The sequence below is a fragment of the Oncorhynchus nerka genome, linkage group LG6, assembly GCF_034236695.1.
Source record: "Oncorhynchus nerka isolate Pitt River linkage group LG6, Oner_Uvic_2.0, whole genome shotgun sequence".
NCBI classification, from domain to species: Eukaryota; Metazoa; Chordata; class Actinopteri; order Salmoniformes; family Salmonidae; genus Oncorhynchus; species Oncorhynchus nerka.
In genome coordinates, this window is record NC_088401.1 from 63,164,065 (window position 1) to 63,190,208 (window position 26,144).

General features: G+C 42.8%; 1 protein-coding gene across 4 annotated transcripts in view; it reads right to left on the reverse strand.

Annotated features, from left to right (window-relative positions):
• The window catches only part of LOC115130823 (follistatin-related protein 5-like), a 199,595-nt gene that overhangs the window by 70,656 nt on the left and 102,795 nt on the right, over positions 1–26,144 (reverse strand). The window contains exons 1-2 of one of the 4 annotated variants that reach the window (XM_065019780.1): positions 1,143–1,317; positions 857–984 (exon numbers count right to left, since the gene is read on the reverse strand). The exons of 2 other annotated variants lie outside the window; for them this stretch is intronic. In XM_065019780.1, the coding sequence (XP_064875852.1) occupies positions 857–881 (25 nt within the window). In that variant the 5' untranslated portion in view covers positions 882–984; positions 1,143–1,317. Of the gene's footprint in view, positions 1–357; positions 480–856; positions 1,318–26,144 lie in introns of those variants that run through there. One more of the 4 variants, XM_065019781.1, reaches the window with a different exon arrangement.

Genomic DNA, 26,144 nt, shown 5'->3' on the forward strand with positions numbered 1-26,144 from the left:
CTGTACTGTAACTGTGCTGATGGCACCAATTTAATGACGCTTTTTTGCCAACATTTAATGACACTGGCCATATTCAACGGGTGTTGGGGAGCTCGTAAATTCATTATTCTGTGCTGTGGTACACTCAGAAGAGAGTGATGTGAAATTAGAGTAGATAGCCAGAACAAATGTCCATTGAGAACGCACAACGACTATACCATTAAGCTAAGCTAAATTTGACGGGAATAATCAAGTCAATAAACATTGGGTAGTTGGTTAGATAGCCTATAGTTAATACACTGGAAAGTTTGATAACTGGGGCACTAGATACTTTAGTCAATAGGAGGTGTACCTGTGGATGTATTACAAGGGACTTACCTTCAAACTCAGTGCCTCTTTGCTTTACATCATGGGAAAATCAAAAGAAATCAGCCAAGATCTCAGAAAAACAATTGTAGACTTTTGTAGAATTTCCAAACGCCTGAAGGTACCACGTTCATCTGTACAAACAATAGTACACAAGTATAAACACCATGGGACCACGCAGCCGTCATACCGCTCAGGAAGGAGATGCGTTCTGTCTTCTAGAGATGGACGTACTTTGGTGTGAAAAGTGCTAATCAATTCCAGAACAATTCCATTTAGATTTTTTTTAAATGTGTACTTTCTTTTGTCAAACCTACCTGACATATTTAACCTAACTGTCAAAACCCCACCAGTGAATACCTAACACTCATTAAACTTCATCCTGGAATACACTGTTTTCTGTATTGCATGTTCAGGGGGGGGGGTGCATCAGCATTGTGAGTGTGCTAAATGGCAATGCTTTGTATGACTGCTTTCCCTAAGATAACATAAACAATGACTTCAAACTTACAGCATTGCACCACCAAAAAAGCCATGGTATTGTAGCTCCCTTCAGTAACCACGAGCACAACCGTTCCTTGATTTTAACTGGCGGCTTTATTCTGTAGTTTTAGTCAGAATTATCACCTTCCGTGAGAACTATAAAGTAAATGAAAAATACAGTTAAGCACACTCTTACAACCTTATCTTACGAGTGACATATTAGCTTGGTATAACTCTGAAGTGCTTACATACATAACAGTTTAACCGGCGTTATAACGGGTTCAGATTAAACACATGAATAAAGAAAAAGATACCTCATTGGCTGCTTATTACAGAAGGGAGGAAATCCAACTTCACACTTATTATTCCTGGCATGAATTCACACTTCATCCTAACATACACTCTTCAACCTTTATGAACTACACCCGATGACATGAAAATTTAGCTAACGCAACGCAGGATTGCCTTCCCTTCAAAAGTGTGTTGCTACAATAAGGATCCCCGTTACAACAGTATTAGCTACGTAGTTCCGCTTGTATTATAATTTCCCCCGCACAGCGGACACATAAACAATTCAAACAAAAGACAACGACATAACCTGTAAGTCTAACTGTCAGTTACAGGTATACTACACCAAACACCAACTCTGACAGTAGGAGGAAAGCTTATGATTTGTATTTGCAATGCACCATCAAAGCAGACTCGTCAAAAGAGTCAACCACAATAAATATTTAGCATAGAAGAGTTGCGAGCAAAAAAAAATGACTGGAACTTTTTGTTCCAACACATGACATATAGTCAAACTTATTTTCTTGTATGTAGAGAAGTGTCACTCTCATAATGACAGTTCCATTGGCTGTTGTCAATTACGAAACACCTGAGTAGACTTTGCTTTCATCCAATCCAAAAAGAAAATACTAAAGTATGAAAGAAAGTTTGAGAGAATGTTTTGAGTTGCTTTAGACAAGTGTTCTCAACAGCAAAGTACAACAGCAGCAAAGGACCTTGTGAAAGTGCTGGAGGAAATAGGTATAAAAGTATCTATATCCACAGCAAAACGGGTCCTACATCGACATAACCTGAAAGGCCGCTCAGCAAGGAAGAAGCCACTGCTCCAAAACCGCCATAAAAAAGCCAGAATACGGTTTGCAACTGCACATGGGGGCAAAGATTGTACTTTTTGGAGATATGTCCTCTGGTCTGATGAAACAAAAATAGAATTGTTTGGCCATAATGACCATCTTATATTTGGAGGAAAAAGGGGGAGGCTTGCAAGCCGAAGAACACCATCCCAAATGTGAAGCATGGGGGTGGCAGCATCAAGTTATGGGGTGCTTTGCTGCAGGAGGGTCTGGTGTACTTCACAAAATAGATAGCATCATGAGGAGGAAAATTATGTGGATGTATTGAAGCAACATCTCAAGACATCAGTCAGGAAGTTAAAGCTTGGTCGCAAATGGGTCTTCCAAATGTACAATGACCCCAAGCATACTTCCAAAGTTGTGGCAAAATGACTTAAGGACAACAAAGTCAAAGTATTGGAGTGGCCATCACAAGCCCTGACCTCAATCCCATAGAAAAAGCGTGTGCGAGCAAGGAGGTCACAAACCTGTTTCAGTTACTCCAGCTCTGTCAGGAGGAATGGGCCAAAATTCACCCAACTTATTGTGGGAAGCTTGTGGAAGGCTACCCAAAACATTTGACCCAAGTTAAACAATTTAAAGGCAATGCTACCAAATTCTAATTGAGTGTATGTAAACTTCTGACCCACTGGGAATGTGATGAAAGAAATAAAAGCTGAAATAAATCATTCTCTCTACTATTATTCTGACATTTCACATTCTTAAAATAAAGTGGTGATCCTAACTGACCTAAAACAGGGAGGTTTTCCTAGGATTAAATGTCAGGAATTGTGAAAAACTGAGTTTAAATTTATTTGGCTAAGGTGTATGTAAACTTCTGACTTCAACTGTAGTGCCCTAGCTAGGTTATCCGTGTGTATTACCCCAAAAATGTTTATTAAAGTGTATTTTGCCCCAGCTATATTGTCTAGTGCCCCAGCTATGTTATTCTAGTTAGTGCCCCAGCTATGTAACTGTAGTGTCTAGTGCCCCAGCAATGTTATCGAAGTGTCTAGTGCCCTAGCTATGTTGTCTAACGTCCCATCTATGTTATTCCTAGCATCTAGTGTCCCAGCTATGTTATCCTATCTAGTGCCCCAGCTATGTTATTCTAGTGTCTAGTGCCCCAGCTATGTTATTATCATATCTAGTGCCCCAGCTATGCTATTCTAGTATCAAGTGCCCTAGCTATGTTATTCCAGTGTCTAGTGCCGCAGATATGTTATTATAGTGTCTCGTGCCCCAGCTATATTGTCCAGTAACCTAGTTATTGTGTTATAGTGTGTAGTGCCTTATCTATGTTATTATAGTGTTTAGTGCCTATAATAACATAGCTAAGACTCTTGATACAGCGCAATATTGGACTCATCTGGACTCCTTCACTTTGTTGATTGCCCCCTCTATATCTGTTCCTCAGTTTGTTCCCTGTGTCAGCATTAATGTCATTATGTTTTTCATGTCCAGACGCTGTCCTGTCTTGTTTAATGTCTGTTTATTAATTAAATGTTCACTCCCTGTACTTGCTTCTCGGCTCCAAGTGTCTGTCCACACAGAATGCTGACAACATTTGAAGCATCAGGGAGTTTTGTTTTTTGTTTTGGTTGGTGAAGTCAGGTCTGGGGTCGCTGTCGAAGAAACCAGGGCTGCCTCAGCTGGCTCGAGAGGTTTCCTTGCCTCGGTTAGCTCGGCAGGCTCCCACCCCACTTTATGCCTCAGCCGGCTCGTCAGGCTCCCACGCCTCGGCCGGGCCATCAGGCTCGCCCAGGTGGGATGCAGGGTGGCACCCCTAGAGGGGGGTACTGTCACGACTGCTCCCGTTCCCCCTCTATAGCACTTGAGGGCGCCAGGTGGCCCATCTTTACGCAGACCTGTCACCATCATTACAGGCATCAGGGGAATATTGGACTCACCTGGACTCCTTCACTTAGTTGATTTCTTCCTCTATATCTGTCTGTTCCTCATTTTGTTCCCCATGTCGACATTAAGGCCGTTTTGTTCCCCTGTCCAGATGCTGTACATGTTTTATTTCTTGTCCGTTATTTATTAAATGTTCACTCACAGTACTTGCTTCTCGCCTCCCAGCGTCTGTCCTTACACTAGTGTCCATTGCCCCAGCTATGTTGTTCAAGTATCTAGTGCCCCAGTTATGGTAATATAGTGTCTAGTGCCCCAGCTATGTTGTTCAAGTATCTAGTGCCCCAGTTATGGTAATATAGTGTCCATTGCCCCAGCTATGTTGTTCAAGTATCTAGTGCCCCAGTTATGGTAATATAGTGTCTAGTGCCCCAGCTATATTATTCTAGTGTCTAGTGCCCCAGCCATGTTATTCTAGTGCCCCAGCTATGTTGTCTAATGCCCCAGTTATTGTATTATAATGTTTAGTACCCCAGCTGTGTTGTCTAATGCCCCAGCTATGTTATTCTAGTGTCTTGTGCCTAAGCTATGTTATTGTAGTGTCTATTGCCCCAGATATATTACTATAGCGTCTAGTGCTCCAGCTATGTTATTCTAGTGTCTAGTTTAGCATCAATGTTATTCTAGTGTCTAGTTCCCCAGGTATGTTGTCTAGTGCCCCAGCTGTGTTATTCTAGTGTCTAGTGCCCCAGCTATGTTATTATAGTGTCTAGTGCCCCAGCTATGTTATTCTAGTGTCTAGTGCCCCAGCTATGTTATTATGGTGTCTAGTGCCACAGTTACGTTATTGTAGTGCCTAGTGCCCCAGTTATGTTACTATACTGTCTAGTTCCCCAGCTATGCTGTCTAGTGCCAGCAGATCCACAGATGATGCAATCTCAATCACACTCCACACTGCCCTTTCCTACATGGACAGAAGGAACAGCTATGCCAGAGACCTGGCAGTGTGGTTCCAGGACAACAATGTGAGCAAGACAAAGGAACAGATCGTGGACGACAGAAAAAGGAGGGCCGAACATGCCCCCATTCACATCGATGGGGCTGTAGTGGAGTGGGTCGAGAGTTTGGTGTCCACATCACCAACAAACGATCATGGTCCAAACATACAGTCGTGAAGAGGGCACAACAATGCCTTAACCCCCTCAAGATTTTCAAAAGATTTGTCATGGATCCCTAGATCCTCAAAAAGTTCGACATCGGCACCATCGAGAGCATCATGACCAGTTGCATCACCACCTGGTATGACAACTGCTCGGCATCCGACCGTAGGCGCTACAGAAGTTAGTGCGTACAGCCCAGTACATAGAGCCTCTTCACCCTCAGGAGGCTAAAGAAATGTGGCTTGTCACCTAAAACCCTAACAAACTTTTACAGATGCACAATTGAAAGCATTCTGTCAGCTGTATCACTGCCTGGTACAGCAACTACATCGCCCGCAACCGCAAGGCTCTCCAGTGGGTGGTGCATTCTGCCCAATGCATTACCAGGGGCAAACTACCCACCCTCCAGGACACCTACAGCACCCAATGTCACAGGAAGGCCAAAAAGATAATCAAGGACATAAACCACCCGAGCCACTGCCTGTTCACCCCGCTATCATCCAGAAGGTGAGGTCAGTACAGGTCCATCAATCCTGGAACTTAGAGACAGAAGCTGTTTTCAATCTCGAGGCCATCAGACTGTTAAACAGCAATCACTAGCACATTAGAGGCTGCTGCCTATAGGCATAGACTAGAAATTACTGGCCACTTTAAGGAATGGAACACTAGTCACTTTAATAATGTTTACATATCTGGTGTTACTTTTCTCATATGTAAACTAAAAATAACTTCATAGATCTTCATTGTAAAGGGTTTAAACACTTTTTCCCATGCTTGTTCAATGAACCATAAACAATTATTGAACATGCACCTGTGGAACGGTCATTAAGACACTAACAGTGTAATGCTCCGGGTGTCGTGGGTGTGGAGTCAAACGCAGGAGACAGAGAATGCAATGCTGTGCGTCTTTAATAGCACCAACGCACCACAGGGTGCTCACAATAGTAACGGCCCCAAACACAGGGAATGAAAATGTACAACGGAAAAATCACGACCAGGCACTAACACGTACCTCTACAACAGAGCCGAAGGTTACACTGAAATAATCCCGCACAACAACCAGGCGGGCCGGCTGTCTAATAAAGACAAACTAATCATACATAAACAGGTACTACCAATAAACATACAAGGAGGGGGAGGAAAGACAATCAGTGGCAGCTAATAGGCCGGTGACGACGACCGCTGAGCGCCACCTGCCCGGGAAGGAAAACCACCCTCGGTCGGACTCGTGACAAACAGCTTATAGACGGTAGGCAATTAAGGTCACAGTTATGAAAACTTAGGACACTAAAATGCTTTTCTACTGACTCTGAAAAACACCAAAATAAAGATGTCCAGGGTCCCTGCTCATCTGTGTGAACGTGTCTTAGGCATGCTGCAAGGAGGCATGAGGACTGCAGATGTGGCCAGGTCAATAAATTGTAATGTCCGTACTGTGAGATGCCTAAGACAGCACTACAGGGAGACGGGACAGACAGCTGATCGTCCTTGCAGTGGCAGACCACATGTAACAACACCTGCACAGGGTCGGTACATCCGAACATCACACCTGCGGGACAGGATGGCAACAACAACTGCCCGAGTTACACCAGGAACGCACAATCCCTCCATCAGTGCTCAGACTGTCTGCAATAGACTGAGAGAGGCTGGACTAAAGGCTTGTAGGCCTGTTGTAAGGCAGGTCCTCACCAGACATCACCGGCAACAAGTTCGCCTATGGGCACAAACCCACTGATTTGGAGGTGGAAGGTCCGTCATGGTCTGGGGCGGTGTGTCACAGCATCATCGGCCTGAGCTTGTTGTCATTGTTGTCATATTCTCAACGCTGTGCGTTACAAGGAAGACGTCCTCCTCCCTGATGTGGTACCCTTCCTGCAGAGTCATCCTGACATGACCCTCCAGCATGACAATGCCACCAGCCATACTTCTCGTTCTGTGCGTGATTTCTTGCAAGACAGGAATGTCAGTGTTCTGCCATGGCCAGCGAAGAGCCCGGATCTCAATCCCATTGAGCACATTTGGGACCGGTTGGATCAGAGGGTGAGGGATAGAGCCATTCCCCCCAGAACTTGCATGTGCCTTGGTGGAAGAGTGGGGTAACATCTCACAGTAAGAACTGGCAAATCTGGTGCAGTCCATGAGGAGGAGATGCACTGCAGTACTTAATGCAGCTGGTGGCCACACCAGATACTGACTGCTACTTTTGATTTTGACCCCCCTTTGTTCAGGAACACATTATTCAATTTCTGTTAGTCACTTGTCTGTGGAACTTGTTCAGTTTATGTCTCAGTTGTTGAATCTTGTTATGTTCATACAAATATGTACACTTAAGTTTCTTGAAAATAAACGCAGTTGAAAGTGATAGGGTGTTTCTTTTTTGCCGAGTTTATGTACTGAACTCTGTACTATTCTACAGTATCATAGTCACTTAATGTTTACATATTTGGTATCACTCATCTCATATGTATATACTTTTTCTATTCTATTTTACAGTACCTCATTCACTTAAAAATGTTTACATGTCTTGCATTACTCATCTCATATGTATATACTGTTTTCTATATTATTCTACTGTATGTTAGTCTATTCCGCTCTGACATCGCTCGTCCATATGTATATAGTCTTAATTCATTCCCACGTAGATTTGTGAGTACTGTGTATATGTTGTGTAATTTGTTCGATATTTCTTGTTAGATATTACTGCACTGTCGGAGCTAAAAGCACAAGCATTTCGCTACAGCAGCAATAACATCTGCTAAACACATGTAGGTCCAAAAGGCTCATTACCAGCTTCAACCCACAAGCCATAAGACTGCTGAACAATTAATCAAATGGCCTACTATTTACATTGACCCCCCCCTTGTTTTTAACACTGCTGCTACTCGCTGTTTATTAGCTATACATAGTAACTTTATTCCCATGAACATGTAGAAATGACCTCAACTAACTTGTACCCCTACACATTGACTCTGTACTCCTACATATACAGTTGAAGTCGGAAGTTTACATACACCTTAGCCAAATACACTTTTTCACTTTATGATAAATAGTGTGCCCAATTTCAACTTCCTGCTACTCATGCCAAGAATATAAGATATGCATATTATGCATAGAAAATACTCTGAAGTTTCTAAAACTGTTTGAATCATGTCTGTGAGTATAACAGAACTTATGTAGCAGGCAAAACCCCAAGGACTAACTGTTCAGAATTTTCTTTTTCCAACTCTCTGTTCCCTGTATTGTCTTTGCCATGGGATATTTCATAGGAACCTATTTTCAGTTCCTACCGCTTCCACTGGATGTCGCCAGTCTTTGGAATTTGGTTGAGGTTATTCCTTTGTGCAATGAAGAAGTAGGCCAACTCGGAATTGGGGACAATTTTGTGAGTTGCGCAAGACGTGAAAAGCAGCGCTGGTTTGTTTTCTTTCCTGTATTGAATAGAGATTGCCCCATCTACAATTTGATCGATTATTAACGTTTAAAAAATACCTAACGTATTACAAAAGTAGTTTGAAATATTTAATCCATCATCCTATATATAATCATATACATCATCCTATACATAATTCTATACATCATCCAATACATCATCCTATTTAGCATCATACAGTTGAAGTTAGAGGTTTACATATACCTTAGCCAAATACATTTAAACTCAGTTTTTCACAATTCCTGACATTTAATCCTAGAAAAAATGCTGTGTTTTAGGATCACCACTATATTTTAAGAATGTGAAATGTCAGAATAATAGTAGAGATAATTATTTATTTCAGCTTTTATTTCTTTCATCACATTCCAAGTGGGTCAGAAGTTTACATACAGTCAATTAGTATTTGGTAGCATTGCCTTTAAATGGATTAACTTGAGTCAAACGTTTCGGGTAGCCTTCCACAAGCCTCCCACAATAAGTTGAGTGAATTTTGGCCCATTCCTCCAGCCAGAGCTGGTGTAACTAGACAGGTTTGTAGGCCTCCTTGCCCACACATTTTCTATAGGATTGAGGTCAGGGCTTTGTGATGGCCACTCCAATACCTTGACTTTGTTGTCCTTAAGCCAATTTGCCACAACTTTGGAAGCATGCTTGGGGTCATTGTCCTTTTTGGAAGATCCATTTGCAACCAAGCTTCAAATTCCTGACTGATGTCTTGAGATATTGCTTCAATATATCCATGTAATTTTACTTTCTCATGATGCCATCTATTTTGTGAAGTGCACCAGTCCCTCCTGCAGCAAAGCACCCCCACAACATGATGCCGCCACCCCCGTGCTTCACGGTTGGGATGGTGTTCTTCGGCTTGCAAGCCTGCCCTTTTTCATCCAAACATAACAATGGTCACCATGGCCAAACAGTTATATTTTTGTTTCATCAGACCAGAGGACATTTCTCCAAAAAGTACGATCTTTGTCGTACTTCATTTTGGTTTTCCCATGATGTCAAACAAAGAGGCACTGAGTTTGAAGGTAGTCTTTGAAATACATCCACAGGTAGACCTCTAATTGACTCAAATGACATCATTTTCTGGAATTTTGAAAGCTGTTTAACTTTTTATGGCTGCAGGGGCAGTATTGAGTAGCTTGGATGAAAGGTGCCCATATCAAACGGCCTGCTCCTCAGTCATAGTTGCTAATATTAGCATATTATTAGTAGTATTGGATAGAAAACACTCTGAAGTTTCTAAAACTGTTTGAATTATGTCTGTGAGTATAACATAACTCATATAGCAGGCAAAAACCTGAGAAATTCCACTTCCTCTTTTTTTTCTGGAGGTGGCAGATTTTAAACCAAGGTCTCATTGAAATTACAGCAAGATATGGACGAGTTTTCACTTCCTACGCCTTCCACTAGATGTCAGCAGTCAATAGAACTTTGTCTGATGACTCTAATGTGAAGGGGGGTCGATTGACACAGGAAATAGTCACCACAGCCATGAGTGGACCGCGCTTTCACCAGGCGCGTTCACAGATGAAGGACGTGCGATCCATCGCTCATCTGAAGTCATTCTAATTCTCAGGTTGGAACGTTATTCAAGATATATGTAAACAACATTCTAAAGATTGATTCAGTACATCGTTTGACATGTTTCTACTGACTGTTACAGAACTTTTGGACATTTCGTCACGTTATAGTGGACGCGCGTTGTGACTTTGGAATTGTTTACCAAACGCGCTAACCAAAGTAGCTAATTGGACATAAATAATGGACATTTTTGAACAAATCAAGCATTTATTGTGGACCTGGGATTTCGGGGACTGCATTCTGATGAAGTTCATCAAAGGTAAGGAAACATTTATCATGTATTTTCAGGTTTCTGTTGACTCCAACATGGCGGCTAATATGGCTAATGTTCTGAGCTCTGTCTCAGATTATTGCATGGGTTGCTTTTTCCGTAAACTTTTTTTGAAATCTGACACAGCGGTTGCATTAGGAGAGGTGTATCTATAATTCCATGTGTATTATCATCTACATTTATGATAATTATTTCTGTTTAAACGATGTGGCTATGCAAAATCACTTGATGTAGTGAATCTAGTGAATCTAACGCGCCAATGTAAACTCCGATTTTTTTATATAAATATGAACTTTATCAAACAAAACATGCATGTATTGTGTAACATGAAGTCCTATGAGTGTCATCTGATGAAAATAATTCAAGGTTAGTGATTCATTTTATCTTTTTTTCTGGTTTTTGTGAATGCTATATTTTGCTGGAAAATGGCTGTGCTTATTGTGGTTTGGTGGAGACCTAACATAATCGTTTGTAGTGCTTTCGCTGAAAAGCCTATTTGAACTCGGACACTTTGGTGGGATTAACAACGAGAATAGCTTTAAAATAATATAAGACACATGTATGTTCTAGGAATTGTAATTATGAGATTTCTGTGGTTTGAATTTGGCGCCCTCTATTTTCACTGGTAGTTGTCATATCGATCCCAATATCGGGATTGCAGCCATAACAGGTTTTAAAGGCACAGTCAACATAGTGTATGTAAACTTCTGACCCACTGGAATTGTGATACAGTGAATTATAAGTGAAATAATTTGTCTGTAAACAATTGTTTAGTTTATTTCGTAAATCTTTTTTTTGTTGAACTGCATTGTTTGTTAAGGACTTGTAAGTAAGCATTTCACGGTAAGATCCATGTAACAAATAAAGATTTGATTTGATCTATGTTATTCTAGTGTTTATAGACAAAGTTATGTTGTCCGGCACATGTAACAAATACACATTTGATTTGATCTATGTTATTCTAGTGTTTATAGACAAAGCTATGTTGTCCGGCACATGTAACAAATAAACATTTGATTTGATCTATGTGAGGAATCAGCCCAAAACTACACGGCAGGACCTGGTCAATGACCTGAAGAGAGCTGGGACCACAGTCTCAAAGAAAACCATTAGTAACACACTATGCCGTCATGGATTAAAATCCTGCAGGGCACGCAAGGTCCCCCTGCTCAAGCCAGCGCATGTCCAGGCCCGTCTGAAGTCTGCCAATGACCATCTGGATGATCCAGAGGAGGAATGGGAGAAGGTCATGTGGTCTGATGAGACAAAAATAGAGCTTTTTGGTCTAAACTCCAATCGCCGTGTTTGGAGGAAGAAGAAGGATGAGTACAACCCCAAGAACACCATCTCAACCGTGAAGCATGGAGGTGGAAACATCATTCTTTGGGGATGCTTTTCTGCAAAGGGGACAGGACGACTGCACCGTATTGAGGGGAGGATGGATGGGGCCATGTATCGTGAGATCTTGGCCAACAACCTCCTTCCCACAGTAAGAGCATTGAAGATGGGTCGTGGCTGGGTCTTCCAGAATGACAACGACCCGAAAAACACAGCCAGGGCAACTAAGGAGTGGCTCCGTAAGAAGCATTTCAAGGTCCTGGAGTGGCCTAGCCAGTCTCCAGACCTGAACCCAACAAAAAATCTTTGGAGGGAGCTGAAAGTCCGTATTGCCCAGCGACAGCCCCGAAACCTGAAGGATCTGGAGATGGTCTGTATGGAGGAGTGGGCCAAAATCCCTGCTGCAGTGTGTGCAAACCTGGTCAAGAACTACAGGAAACGTATGATCTCTGAAATTGCAAACAAAGGTTACTGTACCAAATTAAGTTATGCTTTTCTGATGTATCAAATACTTCTGTCAGGCAATAAAATGCAAATGAATTACTTAAAAATCATACCATGTGATTTTTCCTTCTCCGCTGTGCAATCCGGTTTTCAAGCTGGTCACTGGTGCACCTCAGCCACGCTCAAGGTACATCATAACCGCCATCGATAAAAGACAGTACTGTGCAGCTGTCTTCATCGACCTGGCCAAGGCTTTCGACTTGGCCAGGTCAATCACCACATCCTCATCGACAGACTCAACAGCCTTGGTTTCTCAAATGATTGCCTCGCCTGGTTCACCAACTACTTCTCAGACAGAGAATAATTATTATAATCACAGCCGTATATATCCCCCCCCAAGCAGACACGTCGATGGCTCTGAACGAACTTTATTTAACTCTTTGCAAACTGGAAACCATTTATCCGGAGGCTGCATTCATTGTAGCTGGGGATTTTAACAAAGCTAATCTGAAAACAAGACTCCCTAAATTTTATCAGCATATCGATTGCGCAACCAGGGGTGGTAAAACCTTGGATCACTGTTACTCTAACTTCCGCGACGCATATAAGGCCCTGCCCCGCCCCCCTTTCGGAAAAGCTGACCACGACTCCATTTTGTTGATCCCTGCCTACAGGCAGAAACTGAAACAAGAGGCTCCCACGCTGAGGTCTGTCCAACGCTGGTCAGACCAAGCTGACTCCACACTCCAAGACTGCTTCCATCACGTGGACTGGGACATGTTTCGTATTGCGTCAGATAAAAATATTGACGAATACGCTGATTCGGTGTGCGAGTTCATTAGAACGTGCGTTGAAGATGTCGTTCCCATAGCAACGATAAAAACATTCCCTAACCAGAAACCGTGGATTGATGGCAGCATTCGCGTGAAACTGAAAGCGTGAACCACTGCTTTTAATAAGGGCAAGGTGTCTGGCAACATGACCGAATACAAACAGTGCAGCTATTCCCTCCGCAAGGCTATTAAACAAGCTAAGCGTCAGTACAGAGACAAAGTAGAATCTCAATTCAACGGCTCAGACACAAGAGGCATGTGGCAGGGTCTACAGTCAATCACGGACTACAAGAAGAAACCCAGCCCAGTCACGGACCAGGATGTCTTGCTCCCAGGCAGACTAAATAACTTTTTTGCCCGCTTTGAGGACAATACAGTGCCACTGACACGGCCTGCAACGAAAACATGCGGTCTCTCCTTCACTGCAGCCGAGGTGAGTAAGACATTTAAACGTGTTAACCCTCGCAAGGCTGCAGGCCCAGACGGCATCCCCAGCCGCGCCCTCAGAGCATGCGCAGACCAGCTGGCCGGTGTGTTTACGGACATATTCAATCAATCCCTATACCAGTCTGCTGTTCCCACATGCTTCAAGAGGGCCACCATTGTTCCTGTTCCCAAGAAAGCTAAGGTAACTGAGCTAAACGACTACCGCCCGTAGCACTCACTTCCGTCATCAGAAGTGCTTTGAGAGACTAGTCAAGGACCATATCACCTCCACCCTACCTGACACCCTAGACCCACTCCAATTTGCTTACCGCCCAAATAGGTCCACAGACGATGCAATCTCAACCACACTGCACACTGCCCTAACCCACCTGGACAAGAGGAATACCTATGTGAGAATGCTGTTCATCGACTACAGCTCGGCATTCAACACCATAGTACCCTCCAAGCTCGTCATCAAGCTCGAGACCCTGGGTCTCGACCCCGCCCTGTGCAACTGGGTACTGGACTTCCTGACGGGCCGCCCCCAGGTGGTGAGGGTAGGCAACAACATCTCCTCCCCGCTGATCCTCAACACGGGGGCCCCACAAGGGTGCGTTCTGAGCCCTCTCCTGTACTCCCTGTTCACCCACGACTGCGTGGCCACGCACGCCTCCAACTCAATCATCAAGTTTGCGGACGACACAACAGTGGTAGGCTTGATTACCAACAACGACGAGACGGCCTACAGGGAGGAGGTGAGGGCCCTCGGAGTGTGGTGTCAGGAAAATAACCTCACACTCAACGTCAACAAAACTAAGGAGATGATTGTGGACTTCAGGAAACAGCAGAGGGAACACCCCCTATCCACATCGATGGAACAGTAGTGGAGAGGGTAGCAAGTTTTAAGTTCCTCGGCATACACATCACAGACAAACTGAATTGGTCCACTCACACTGACAGCGTCGTGAAGAAGGCGCAGCAGCGCCTCTTCAACCTCAGGAGGCTGAAGAAATTCGGCTTGTCACCAAAAGCACTCACAAACTTCTACAGATGCACAATCGAGAGCATCCTGGCGGGCTGTATCACCGCCTGGTACGGCAACTGCTCCGCCCTCAACCGTAAGGCTCTCCAGAGGGTAGTGAGGTCTGCACAACGCATCACCGGGGCAAACTACCTGCCCTCCAGGACACCTACACCACCCGATGTTACAGGAAGGCCATAAAGATCATCAAGGACATCAACCACCGAACCACTGCCTGTTCACCCCGCTATCATCCAGAAGGCGAGGTCAGTACAGGTGCATCAAAGCTGGGACCGAGAGACTGAAAAACAGCTTCTATCTCAAGGCCATCAGACTGTTAAACAGCCACCACTAACATTGAGTGGCTGTTGCCAACACACTGTCATTGACACTGACCCAACTCCAGCCACTTAATAATGGGAATTGATGGGAAATGATGTAAATATATCACTAGCCACTTTAAACAATGCTACCTTATATAATGTTACTTACCCTACATTATTCATCTCATATGCATACGTATATACTGTACTCTACATCATCGACTGCATCCTTATGTAATACATGTATCACTAGCCACTTTAACTATGCCACTTTGTTTACTTTGTCTACATACTCATCTCATATGTATATACTGTACTCGATACCATCTACTGTATGCTGCTCTGTACCATCACTCATTCATATATCCTTATGTACATATTCTTTATCCCCTTACACTGTGTATAAGAGAGTAGTTTTGGAATTGTTAGTTAGATTACTTGTTGGTTATCACTGCATTGTCGGAACTAGAAGCACAAGCATTTCGCTACACTCGTATTAACATCTGCTAACCATGTGTATGTGACAAATAAAATTTGATTTGATTTGATTTGATTTGATTTGAGTTCAGTGTGTCAAATCGGAGGGCCTGTTGTCCGAACCTCTGGCAGTCTCTATGGGGGTGCCACATGGTTCAATTCTTGGGCCAACTATCTTCTCTGTATATATCAATGATGTCGCTCTTGCTGCTGGTGAGTCTCTGATCCACCTCTACGCAGACGACACCATTCTATATACTTCTGGCCCTTCTTTGGACACTGTGTTAACAACCCTCCAGGCGAGCTTCAATGCCATACAACTCTCCTTCCGTGGCCCCCAACTGCTCTTAAATTCAAGTAAAACTAAATGCATGCTCTTCAACCGATTGCTGCCTGCACCTGCCCGCCCGTCCAGCATCACTACTCTGGACGGTTCTGACTTAGAATATGTGGACAATTACAAATACCTAGGTGTCTGATTAGACTGTAAACTCTCCTGCCACACTCACATAAAACATCTCCAATCCAAAGTTAAATCTAGATTTGGCTCCCTATTTCACAACAAAGCATTCTTCACTCATTCTGCCAAACATACCCTCGTAAAACTGACCATCTTACCGATCCTCGACTTCGGTGATGTCATTTACAAAATAGCCTCCAACACCCTACTCAACAAATTGGATGCAGTCTATCACAGTGCCATCCGTTTTGTCACCAAAGCCCCATATACTACCCACCACTGCGACCAGTACGTTCTCTTTGGCTGGCCCGCGCTTCATACTCGTCGCCAAACCCACTGGCTCCAGGTCATCTACAAGACCCTGCTAGGTAAAGTCCCGCCTTATCTCTGCTCGCTGGTCACCACCCGTAGCACACGTTCCAGCAGGTATATCTCACTTGTCACCCCCAAAGCCAATTCCTCCTTTGGCCGCCTCTCCTTCCAGTTCTCTGTTGCCAATGACTGGAACGAACTACAAAAATCTCTGAAACTGGAAACACTTATCTCCCTCACTAGCTTTAAGCACCAGCTGTCAGAGCCGCTCACATACAGTATCTCTGCACCTGTACATAGCCCATCTATAAATAGCCCAAACAACTACCTCTTCCCCTACTGTATTTATTTATTTATATTGCTCCTTTGCACCCAGTATTTCTGCTTTGCACACTCATCTACTGTCAAATCTACCATTCCAGTGTTTTAATTGCTATATTATATTTAATTCGCCACCATGGCCTATTTATTTCCTTTACCTCCCTTATCCCACCTCATTTGCTCATATTGTATATAGACTTATTTTTCTACTGTATTATTGACTGCATGTTTGTTTAACTCCATGTGTAACTCTGTGTTGTTATATGTGTCGAACTGCTTTGCTTTATCTTAGCCAGGTCGCAATTGTAATGAGAACTTGTTCTCAACTTGCCTAGCTGATTAAATAAAGGTAAAATAAAAAAATAAATATAAATAAATATTATACTGCCCCAGCTATGATATTCTAGTGTCTAGTGCCCCAGTTATGTTGTTATCGTATCTTGTGCCCCAGCTATGTTATTATAGTGTCTATTGCTCTAGCTATGTTATTATGGTATCTAGTGCCCCAGCTAGGTTAACTAGTGCCCTTGCTATGTTATTATCGTGTATAGTGCCCCAGCTATGTTGTCTAGTGCATCAGCTACAGTATGTTGTCTAGTGCACAAGCTATGTTGTCTAGTGCCCCAGCTATGATGTCTAGTGCCCGAGCTATGTTGTCTAGTGCATCAGTTACTGTCACGTCCGTTGTTGGAATGAGACCAAGGTGCAGCGTGGTAAGCGTACATCTTTCTTTATTTTGATGAACACCAAAAAATACATATTAAAAAAGATAAACAAACATAAAGTTCTGCAGGCTATACAGCAACTAGCAAAATCAAGATCCCACAAACTAAAGGGGGAAACAAGGATGCCTAAGAATGATCCCCAATCAGAGACAACGATAGACAGCTGCCTCTGATTGGGAACCTTACCAGGCCAAACAAAGAAATAGGAAAATTAGAATGCCCACGCAAATCACACCTGACCTAACCAAATGGAGAAATAAAAAGGCTCTCTAAGGCCAGGGCGTGACAGCTACAGTATGTTGTCTAGTGCACAAGCTATGTTGTTTAGTGCCCCAGCTACAGTATGTTTTCTAGTGCACAATCTATGTTGTAGGTGCCCCAGCTATGTTGTCTAGTGCATCAGCTACAGTATGTTGTCTAGTGCACTAGCTATGTTGTCTAGTGCCCCAGCTATGTTGTCTAGTGCCCCAGCTATGTTGTCTAGTGCCCCAGCCATGCTGTCTAGTGCCCCAGCTATGTTGTCTAGTGCCCCAGCTATGTTGTCTAGTGCCCCAGCTATGTTGCTAGTGCCCCAGCTTGTTCTAGTGCCCCAGTAGCTATGTCTAGTGCCCCAGTTGTCTAGTGCTAGTGCCCCAGCTATGTTGTCTAGTGCCCCAGCTATGTTGTCTAGTGTCCCTGCTATGTTATCTAGTGCCCCAGCTATGTTGTCTAGTGCCCCAGCTATGTTGTCTAGTGTTGTTATCTAGTCTAGTTGTCTAGTGCCCCAGCCTAGTGCCCCAGCTATGTTGTCTAGCTAGTGCTTGCTAGTGACCTAGCTATGTTGTGAGATGAGTGCCGTTGTTTACCCCTACATAATCCTTTGTGAAAAAGTCAAGTGGCTTGAGAAATATATACCGTCTTGTACAGCAGCACTTTTTTGGTCTTTTTTATCTTTATCTTTACCTTTAACTACATTGTTGGAAAAGGACCCGTAAGCAAATGTTTCACTGTTAGTCTACACCTGTTCATGTGACAAATACAATTGTATTTTATTTGTTCTCAATGGTTGTCTCGAACTCAAACACCCCTACATTCAACCAACTTGAACAACATCTGCAACCTTCAAGTCTTTGCTACAACAAGAATATAATAAAGTATATTTATTTCAATTTGAACCAAGGCTTTCTGAAACAGCTCTTCAGCAATGCATTCTGAACTGCAAAAAGACTCCTCTCAAGAGATTTAAATATGTTGTGATAGACCCATCAGCGAGTCGCTTTACCCCTGGAGTGCCTCTGTATAATGCAAGCTCTGTCAACATTGTTCATGACGGAAACGTATGACCGCTCCAAGAGACCCGAGAGACAGCATGTAAAGCAGTCGCCATGGATGATTGGTCCTCTTGATGGGGATTTCTTTCACCCCCGCCACAGACTCTCATTCAGGCTTTGTAACGCAGAGTGTGCAACCTTGGTTTTGAAAAAAGTATTCTGGTCACGGCGGGCCGATGTGACACTAAGTGGCTCGCTAAGCTCCACTGCGAGAGACCCGTTGCATGTTATTAAATATAATGGACTGGTGAAATAATTAGCAGGTCAGCTCCCCCTTCGGGGATGAGAATATTTGGGCGAGCAGACGCACCCATATGCAACATATTGATTGGAAGCGGCTGACGGATACGATTTGGATCCTTCACCAACGTCATCAAGGAAGAACTGTCGATGGAAAAGTGGAATATAGCAATCAAACAGAGAAATAGTTCTCAACACTTGGGGTCCTCATGTTGAATCATTGAATTATGCCTTGTGCAATGGCTTTGCTGCATGGTGAATCTGAAAGAAATCACTTCTCTTTATTCTGTCAAGTCATCTTTGTTTTTCATTCCCCCAATTATAGATAAGAAGAGGGCTCCAGTCAAGATGATAAGACGGAGAATAGATGTAATGTAATTGTGTCTGCTGTTAAGATCAATCCATTCTAATTAAATCCTCAGTTGCCTTTTTAGTTAAAGCTGTTACAGTTCTTTGGGGCAAAGATGATAGATGATCAAAGGAGGTCAGTTCAGGGCTTTTGTCTCTTGTTTCTTCATATGTTATTTGAAATTAATAAGTTAAGACCTAGATTCTATCAGATCAATCGTTCCGAAGATAGGTGAAATCGGTGAGCTGCTGCTCTTGTGATCATTGTCAGGAAGCCACACCCATGTTAGAAGGTTAGAGCGAGAAAGTGTAGGCTATATATAAATAATTACGCTCAAATAGAAAAATCATTCAGTAAAATGTAGATTTTTATCATCGTAGCCCTTTCCTGCAATCGAATGCCCTAGTGGCTTCATGGGTGGAACGTTAATAATATTTTTCATAATTCCATAATTATTTTTATTTTTTTTATGTTAAAAATTCCATGTCAAACGGTTTTGTTATATTTCAGTCTTCTGTGATGTATATAAAGTGTAATATTGGGATACATCGAATACATTTCAACTCTAGATCTGACATGGTACAAATATAAGCCCATGGTACAGATATAAGCCCATAACCATGTGTGTGAGGTGTATAATTTGTTTCAAAGTAGATTTGTTTAAGACTACCAAGAAACACTCCTGATTTAGACCACTGCAGTAAGGGTTTAGATTCCATCTCACATTCCAGTGTTCAAACTTGTAAACAAGACTGCATGGTATTTCTGTTAATGCAATTCCGTGCAGTCAGTGGCAATGCCCACTTTAGGTATAATGCCGGGAGCCACTTGTGGATTTGACAGCTTTTGCACAATTCCACCTCCGACACCTTCAAAACAACTACTATGCAAGTTTTGGCTAATGCGGATATGATTGAATAGAACCCTGATTCATGTTATTCCAATTGACATGTTTGAGTCATCAATAAATCAATAAGTTCACATGTAGTCCATAATCAATTGTAATTGCATGTGTTCAGTAACAACAATCCATGGATTACAGTGTACACTGCCTGCTTATATGCCTCTTTAGCCTGCTTCCACCATACTACACATAACTGACACAAAAATATACATATACATATTTCAATTTGTACGTTAACAATTCAAATCTGGTCTAGGATCAACTCCCGCCACGGTCCATGTAATCTTGTTTATTGTGGTCTAAATGGTGAAACTGATCATAAAGCAGCACTCCTACTCTAGAACGTTATAGGAATAGGGGCCCTGGTCCTTCAGCGCCACCGTGTACACTCTTAGAAAAAAGGTGCTAGAACCTAAAAGGGTTCTTCGGCTGTCCCCATAGAATAACCCTTTGAAGAACCTTTATTTCCACAGAGGGTTCTACCTGGAACCAAAAAGGGTTATCCTATGGTGACAGCAGAAGAACCCTTTTGGAACCCGTCTTTCTAAGAGTGTATGTTGGTTTTCATCCTCACCTAATGTGTGAAACCTATGCCTAATTAGTAACGTATAGATCAAGCTGTCAGCAGTACTATGGCCCTTGAGGACTGTGCCTTTGTAGCCTTGAATCCTTTCACCATTGTTTTGGAGCAAATCAATTTGGATTTTTCTATTATTCCAAAGTGTAAACAGGATATTGTGTATAAAGGGGAAAAAACATACATCAAACCGCCCCGGCATGACAACTCGGCTGCCCAAATCAGAGGTCACTGATTGCAATCTTAAATACCAACTAGAGGTGTCATTGGTGTAACACCTGACTGGATCAGAAATTGATCTCTGAGCAGCGGGCCACAAACTCTCCACAGCTGCTCTCCCGGGGACTGCAGCCGTAGTTGGCCCACTACCGATTTGCCATTTTCTGAGACACAGTCATTGCATTGAATGAGACTGTATCCACCTATAGACTTTTTACCTTAAATTTGTCATAGAACATTCTGATTCTAGCAACCTGCCTAGCTCACTGATTCAGAATCGAATCAAGCTACCCATTGCACCCTCTGATTTTGTCACCTATAACAGCGGTTTAGTTCTATCCTTACAGCTTGTGATTGATACCTCACTCAGCCCCGGGTGAAAAAAACAATCTGTTCTCTTTGCTCTGTCTCTGCCAGTGTCTACCCAGTCTCTGTCTGTCTCTGTCCTTATCTATGTCGGTTGGTCAGTCTTTGTCTCTGTTTGTCTCTGTCTGTCTCTGTCAGTCTCTGTCAGTCTCTGTTAGTCTCTGTTAGTCTCTGTTAGTCTCTGCCAGTCTCTGCCAGTCTCTGTCTGACTCTGTCTGACTGTCTCATTCCATCCTTACTGCTACCTCCGAGTGTGCATTGGCACCTCCAGTTGCACCGCTAATTAGCTTTTCTCACTCCTGTGAGCTGAGCCCACTGTTACTTTCCGTTCTTTAATCTTCAATCACACACATGCACATACACTGAAGGTATGCTCATACACCACATGCCACATACACACACCTACACACACACCCCCTAACCTTTGAGAAGATAATTATCTGCCAGGAGACTTGCATCTCCTTGTTTTCTATACGTGAATTGAAGCTGCAGCTAGCATTAGAGAAGCAGTACACTCCATCTCTTAGTAGTTTAACTAGCATTAGAGAACCAGTACACTCCATCTCCTAGTAGTTTAACTAGCATTAGAGAACCAGTACACTCCTTCTCTTAGTAGTTTAACTAGCATTTAACACTCCTTCTCACTAGCATTAGAGAACCCATCCATCTCCTAGTAGTTTAACTAGCATTAGAGAACCAGTACACTCCATCTCTTAGTAGTTTAACTAGCATTAGATAACCAGTACACTCCATCTCTTAGTAGTTTAACTAGCATTAGAGAACCAGTACACTCCATCTCCTAGTAGTTTAATTAGCATTAGAGAACCAGTACACTCCGTCTCTTAGTAGTTTAACTGCACAACAGTCTTTAGCCGTGGTATTTTGGCCTCAGCTCCTCGGGCCTTATTGCTCAATTAGAAAATCAGTACACTCCCTCTATTAGTAGTTTAACTAGCATTAGAGAACCAGTGCACTCCATCTCTTAGTAGTTTAACCAGCATTAGAGAATTAGAGAACCGGTACACTCCTTAGTATCCTGAAAAAAATATAAACGCAATATGCAACAATTTCAAAGAGTTACAGTTCATATAAGGAAATTGGTCAATTTAAATACATTCATTAGGCCCTAGTCTATCAATTTCTGGGAATACATGTTGGTCACAGATACCTTAAAATAAAAAGGTAGGGGCTTGGATCAGAAAATCAGTCAGTATCTGGTGTAACCACCATTTGCCTCAAGCAGTGTGACACATCTCTTTCGGATAGAGTTGATCAGGTTGTCATTTGTGGACTTTGGAATGCGTTCCTACTCCTCTTCAATGGCTGTTTGAAGTTGCTGGATATTGGCGAGAACTGTAGTACGCGTCAATCCAGAGTATCCTAAACATGCTCAATGTTGAGTATGCAGATTATGGAAGAACTGACGCATTTTCAGCTTTCAGGAGTTGTATACAGATCCTTGCGATATGGGGCAATGCATTATCATACTGAAACATGAGGTGACGGCGACAGAGGAATGGCACGACAATGGGCCTCAGGAACTCAACATGCAATCTCTGTGCATTCATATTGCCATTGATAAAATGCAACTGTGTTCAATGTTTTGGAATTGTTAGTTAGATTACTTGTTGGTTATCACTGCATTGTCGGAACTAGAAGCACAAGCATTTCGCTACACTCGCATTAACATCTGCTAACCATGTGTATGTGACAAATACAATTTGATTTGATTTGATTGATTTGATTTGTTCATAGCTTATGCCTGCCCATACCATAACCCCACCGTCACCATAGGGCACTCTGTTCACAATGCTGACATCAGTAAACTGCTCGTCCACACAAAGCCAACCGGGATTCATTCAGTGTGGATGTGTTTTTGCCAACCCTCACTACCTTGGGGTGGCACGTCAGGAAGTTCTGGATCCAGTTGCAGAGGCAGGTGTTTAATCCCAAACTCCATAATTTAGTGATGAGCTTGGGGGGCACTATGGTGTTGAAGGCTGAGCTGTAGTCAATTAATAGCATTCTCACATGGATATTACATTCTCACGTAGGTGGGAAAGGGTAGTGTGGAGTGCAATAGAGATTGCATCATCTATGGATATGTTGGGGCGATATGCTACGACCAGCCTTTCAAAGCATTTCATGGCTATAAATGTGAGTGTTATGAGGCAATAGTAATTTAGACAGGTTACCTTGGCGTTCTTGGACACAGGGACTATGGTGGTCTACTTGAACCATGTATGCACTACAGACTGGGTCAGGGAAAGGTTGAAAATATCAGTGAAGACACTTGCCAGCTGGTCAGCGCATGCTCTGAGTACGCATCCTGGTAATCAGTCTGTATGTTGACCTGTCTAAAGGTCTTACTACATGCTCTGAGTACTGGTAATCCGCCTGGCCCTGTGGCCTTATGAAAGTTGACCTGTTTAAGGTCTTATTTACATCTGCTACGGAGAACGTGATCACACAGTCGTCCGGAACAGCTGCTCTCATGTACGGTTCTTAGTTGCTTGCCTTGAAGCATAAAAGGCATCTGGTAGACTCGTGTCACTGGGCAGCTCGTGGCTGGGTTTTGCAAGACCTACTACATCCGAAGAACATCAGAGCATGGTGTAGTAGGATTCGATCTTAGTCCTGTGTTGATGCTTTGCCTGTTTGATGGTTTGTCTGAGGGAGTAACAGGATTTCTTATAAGCATCCGAGTTAGTGTCCCGCTCCATGAAAGCTACAGCTCTAGCTTTTAGCTCAGTGCGGATGTTGCCTGTAATCCATGGGTTCTGATTGGGATATGTACATTAATGAAGCCAGTGACTGGTATGGTAAACTCCTCAATGCCATCGGATGAATCTCGGAACATATTCCAGTCTGTGCTAGTGAAAGAGTCCTGTAGTTTAGCATTCGTTTCATCGGTCCACTTCCATATTGAGCATGTCACTGGTACTTCCTGTTTGAGTCTTCGATTGTAAGGAGGAATCAGGAGGATAGAGTTCTGGTCAGATTTGCCAAACACAGGGCGAGGGAGAGCTTTGTATGCGTGGAGTAAAGGTGATCTAGAAATGTTTTCTCTCTAGTTGCATAGCTGACATGGTGGTAGAAATTAGGTAAAACAGATTTCAGTTTTCCTGCATTAAAATGACCCGGCCACTTGGACCGCAGCCTCTGGATGAGCATTTTCTTGTTGTCTTATGGCCCTATATACCTCATTGAGTGTGGTCTTAGGGCCAGCACCGGTTTGTGGTGGTAAATCTTGGTAAATAGTCCTTGTTCTGACACGACTCCGTAAAGCAGTGGTTATTACAGTTTTTCAGGTCCTGTTAATAGGATAGTTTAGAGGGGAGTTCGTCTAGTTTGTTCTCCAGTGATTGTACATTCACCCATAGAACAGAGGGTGAGGCGATTCAGTCATTCGCCACCATAGTTTCATCAGGGTTCCCCCAAGTTGGCTTCTCTATCGTCGTAATTTCATTTTTTCCTTGGGTGAGCAGTATGTTATTGAAGTAGAATACTTCATCTAAATCGAGGTTGGTGATCGCTGTTCTGGTGTCCAGAAGCAATTTTCGGGTCATTTAAAAAAAAGTTAAGATGAGCTAAACAAATACACAAAATAGCATAATTGGTAAGGAGTCCGTGTACATCCCAGCTCCATCATAAGAGCCATGATTATTTAGAAAACATAACTCATTTCAATCATAACCCCACATACTCCAATGACAGCGTGTTTCACCATCGCCATCTCTGCGGCAAACCAAACCACTCTAATTAATCATCAAACACGTAGACAAGAAGCCAAGCAAAGGAAGTAGGGATTCCTTCCTGTAGCTCTGTCAGTCTTAAGTAGTTCAGAATGCCAAGTGCTGCCTCTTGGCTGCTGTCTCTCTTGGCAGTGTGTGTATGACAGAACTGAGACACAGACTGGCACAGACTGATCCCCTGGTGTTCATTGGGTACAGCGGAAGTCCTATGGTGCTTGTTGACATGGAGGACAACCAACCTCAGGGCTCAGGAAGAACAACTGGAGTAAGAACACAGTTATCACACAGGTCAAATCAGCACCAGAGATCCATATCTATATCTGGACTACTGGAAAGATGGTAGGGGGATAACAAGACCACTGCCAAGCCAAAAAGAAAAAAAGCACAGCAACATCCTCACTAATAAATACAACAGTGACTGGTAAAACTGAGTTCTGTTTGTGTGCAACCAAAGATGTACACACCGACTCACAGAAATGCACACCCACAAGACATTCATTCACACATATTATCTGATACATAAACTACTACAGACTACACACTAAACACTCTGTCCTTTTCATACACAAATATGAATGCACACACTTCACCACTGTAGGAAAGGACATAGACTCTTCGCCCTCTGATGGTTGGCAGTACACCTCTGATTACAGCTCCTATGAGGTGATCTTCTATGAGACTACAATCAATCCTTCATGGGGTCACAGACAGGGCACAGTATAGCACACCGACAACCACATCACCTTTGAACGTAACCAGGGAACTACAAAGACATGATTCAAAGAAAGATTACACAGTACTCTCCTGTGGCTCTGTATTGATTGAGACATATCAAGGGTTACAAATATGAGTGCCCAAGGGAATTGTTAGTTTATCATTTACATTTAAGTCATTTAGCAGACGCTCTTATCCAGAGCGACTTACAAATTGGTGCATTCACCTTATGACATCCAGAATTGAAAGAGCATCAGACAGTGGTGCTGAGGGTTTCAACCACTGTAATTCTAAGCAGTGGGGTGGGGGGGTAATTGTTGACATGGAATTGTTTTAAGATGGTCATACTAGGGATCATTTAGCTTTTTGATTTTGAATTGTAGGACCCATTTAGGTATCAAAAATATTATTTGATCAAATATAGAATTTGGCCTTTACTATAGCCCAGAAAAATGCATTGAATAGAACATTCAGAAACTGCAAAAAAGACTGTCAAAAAATGTATAATAAGAATCAAGGTTTTGAAGTATCTGTCCTAAGTCTAGGAGGTATAAGAAAGCTCAGGATTTGTTATGTTCTTTTACACATTTAACCTCTTGTTTTGAGTAGGCACAAAACTACCTTCATTAAAAATATATATATATATTTCACCTCTATTTACCAGGTAGGCTAGTTGAGAACAAGTTCTCATTTACAACTGCGGCCTGGCCAAGATAAAGCAAAGCAGTGCAACACAAACAACAACACAGAGTTACACATGGAATAAAGTAAACGTACAG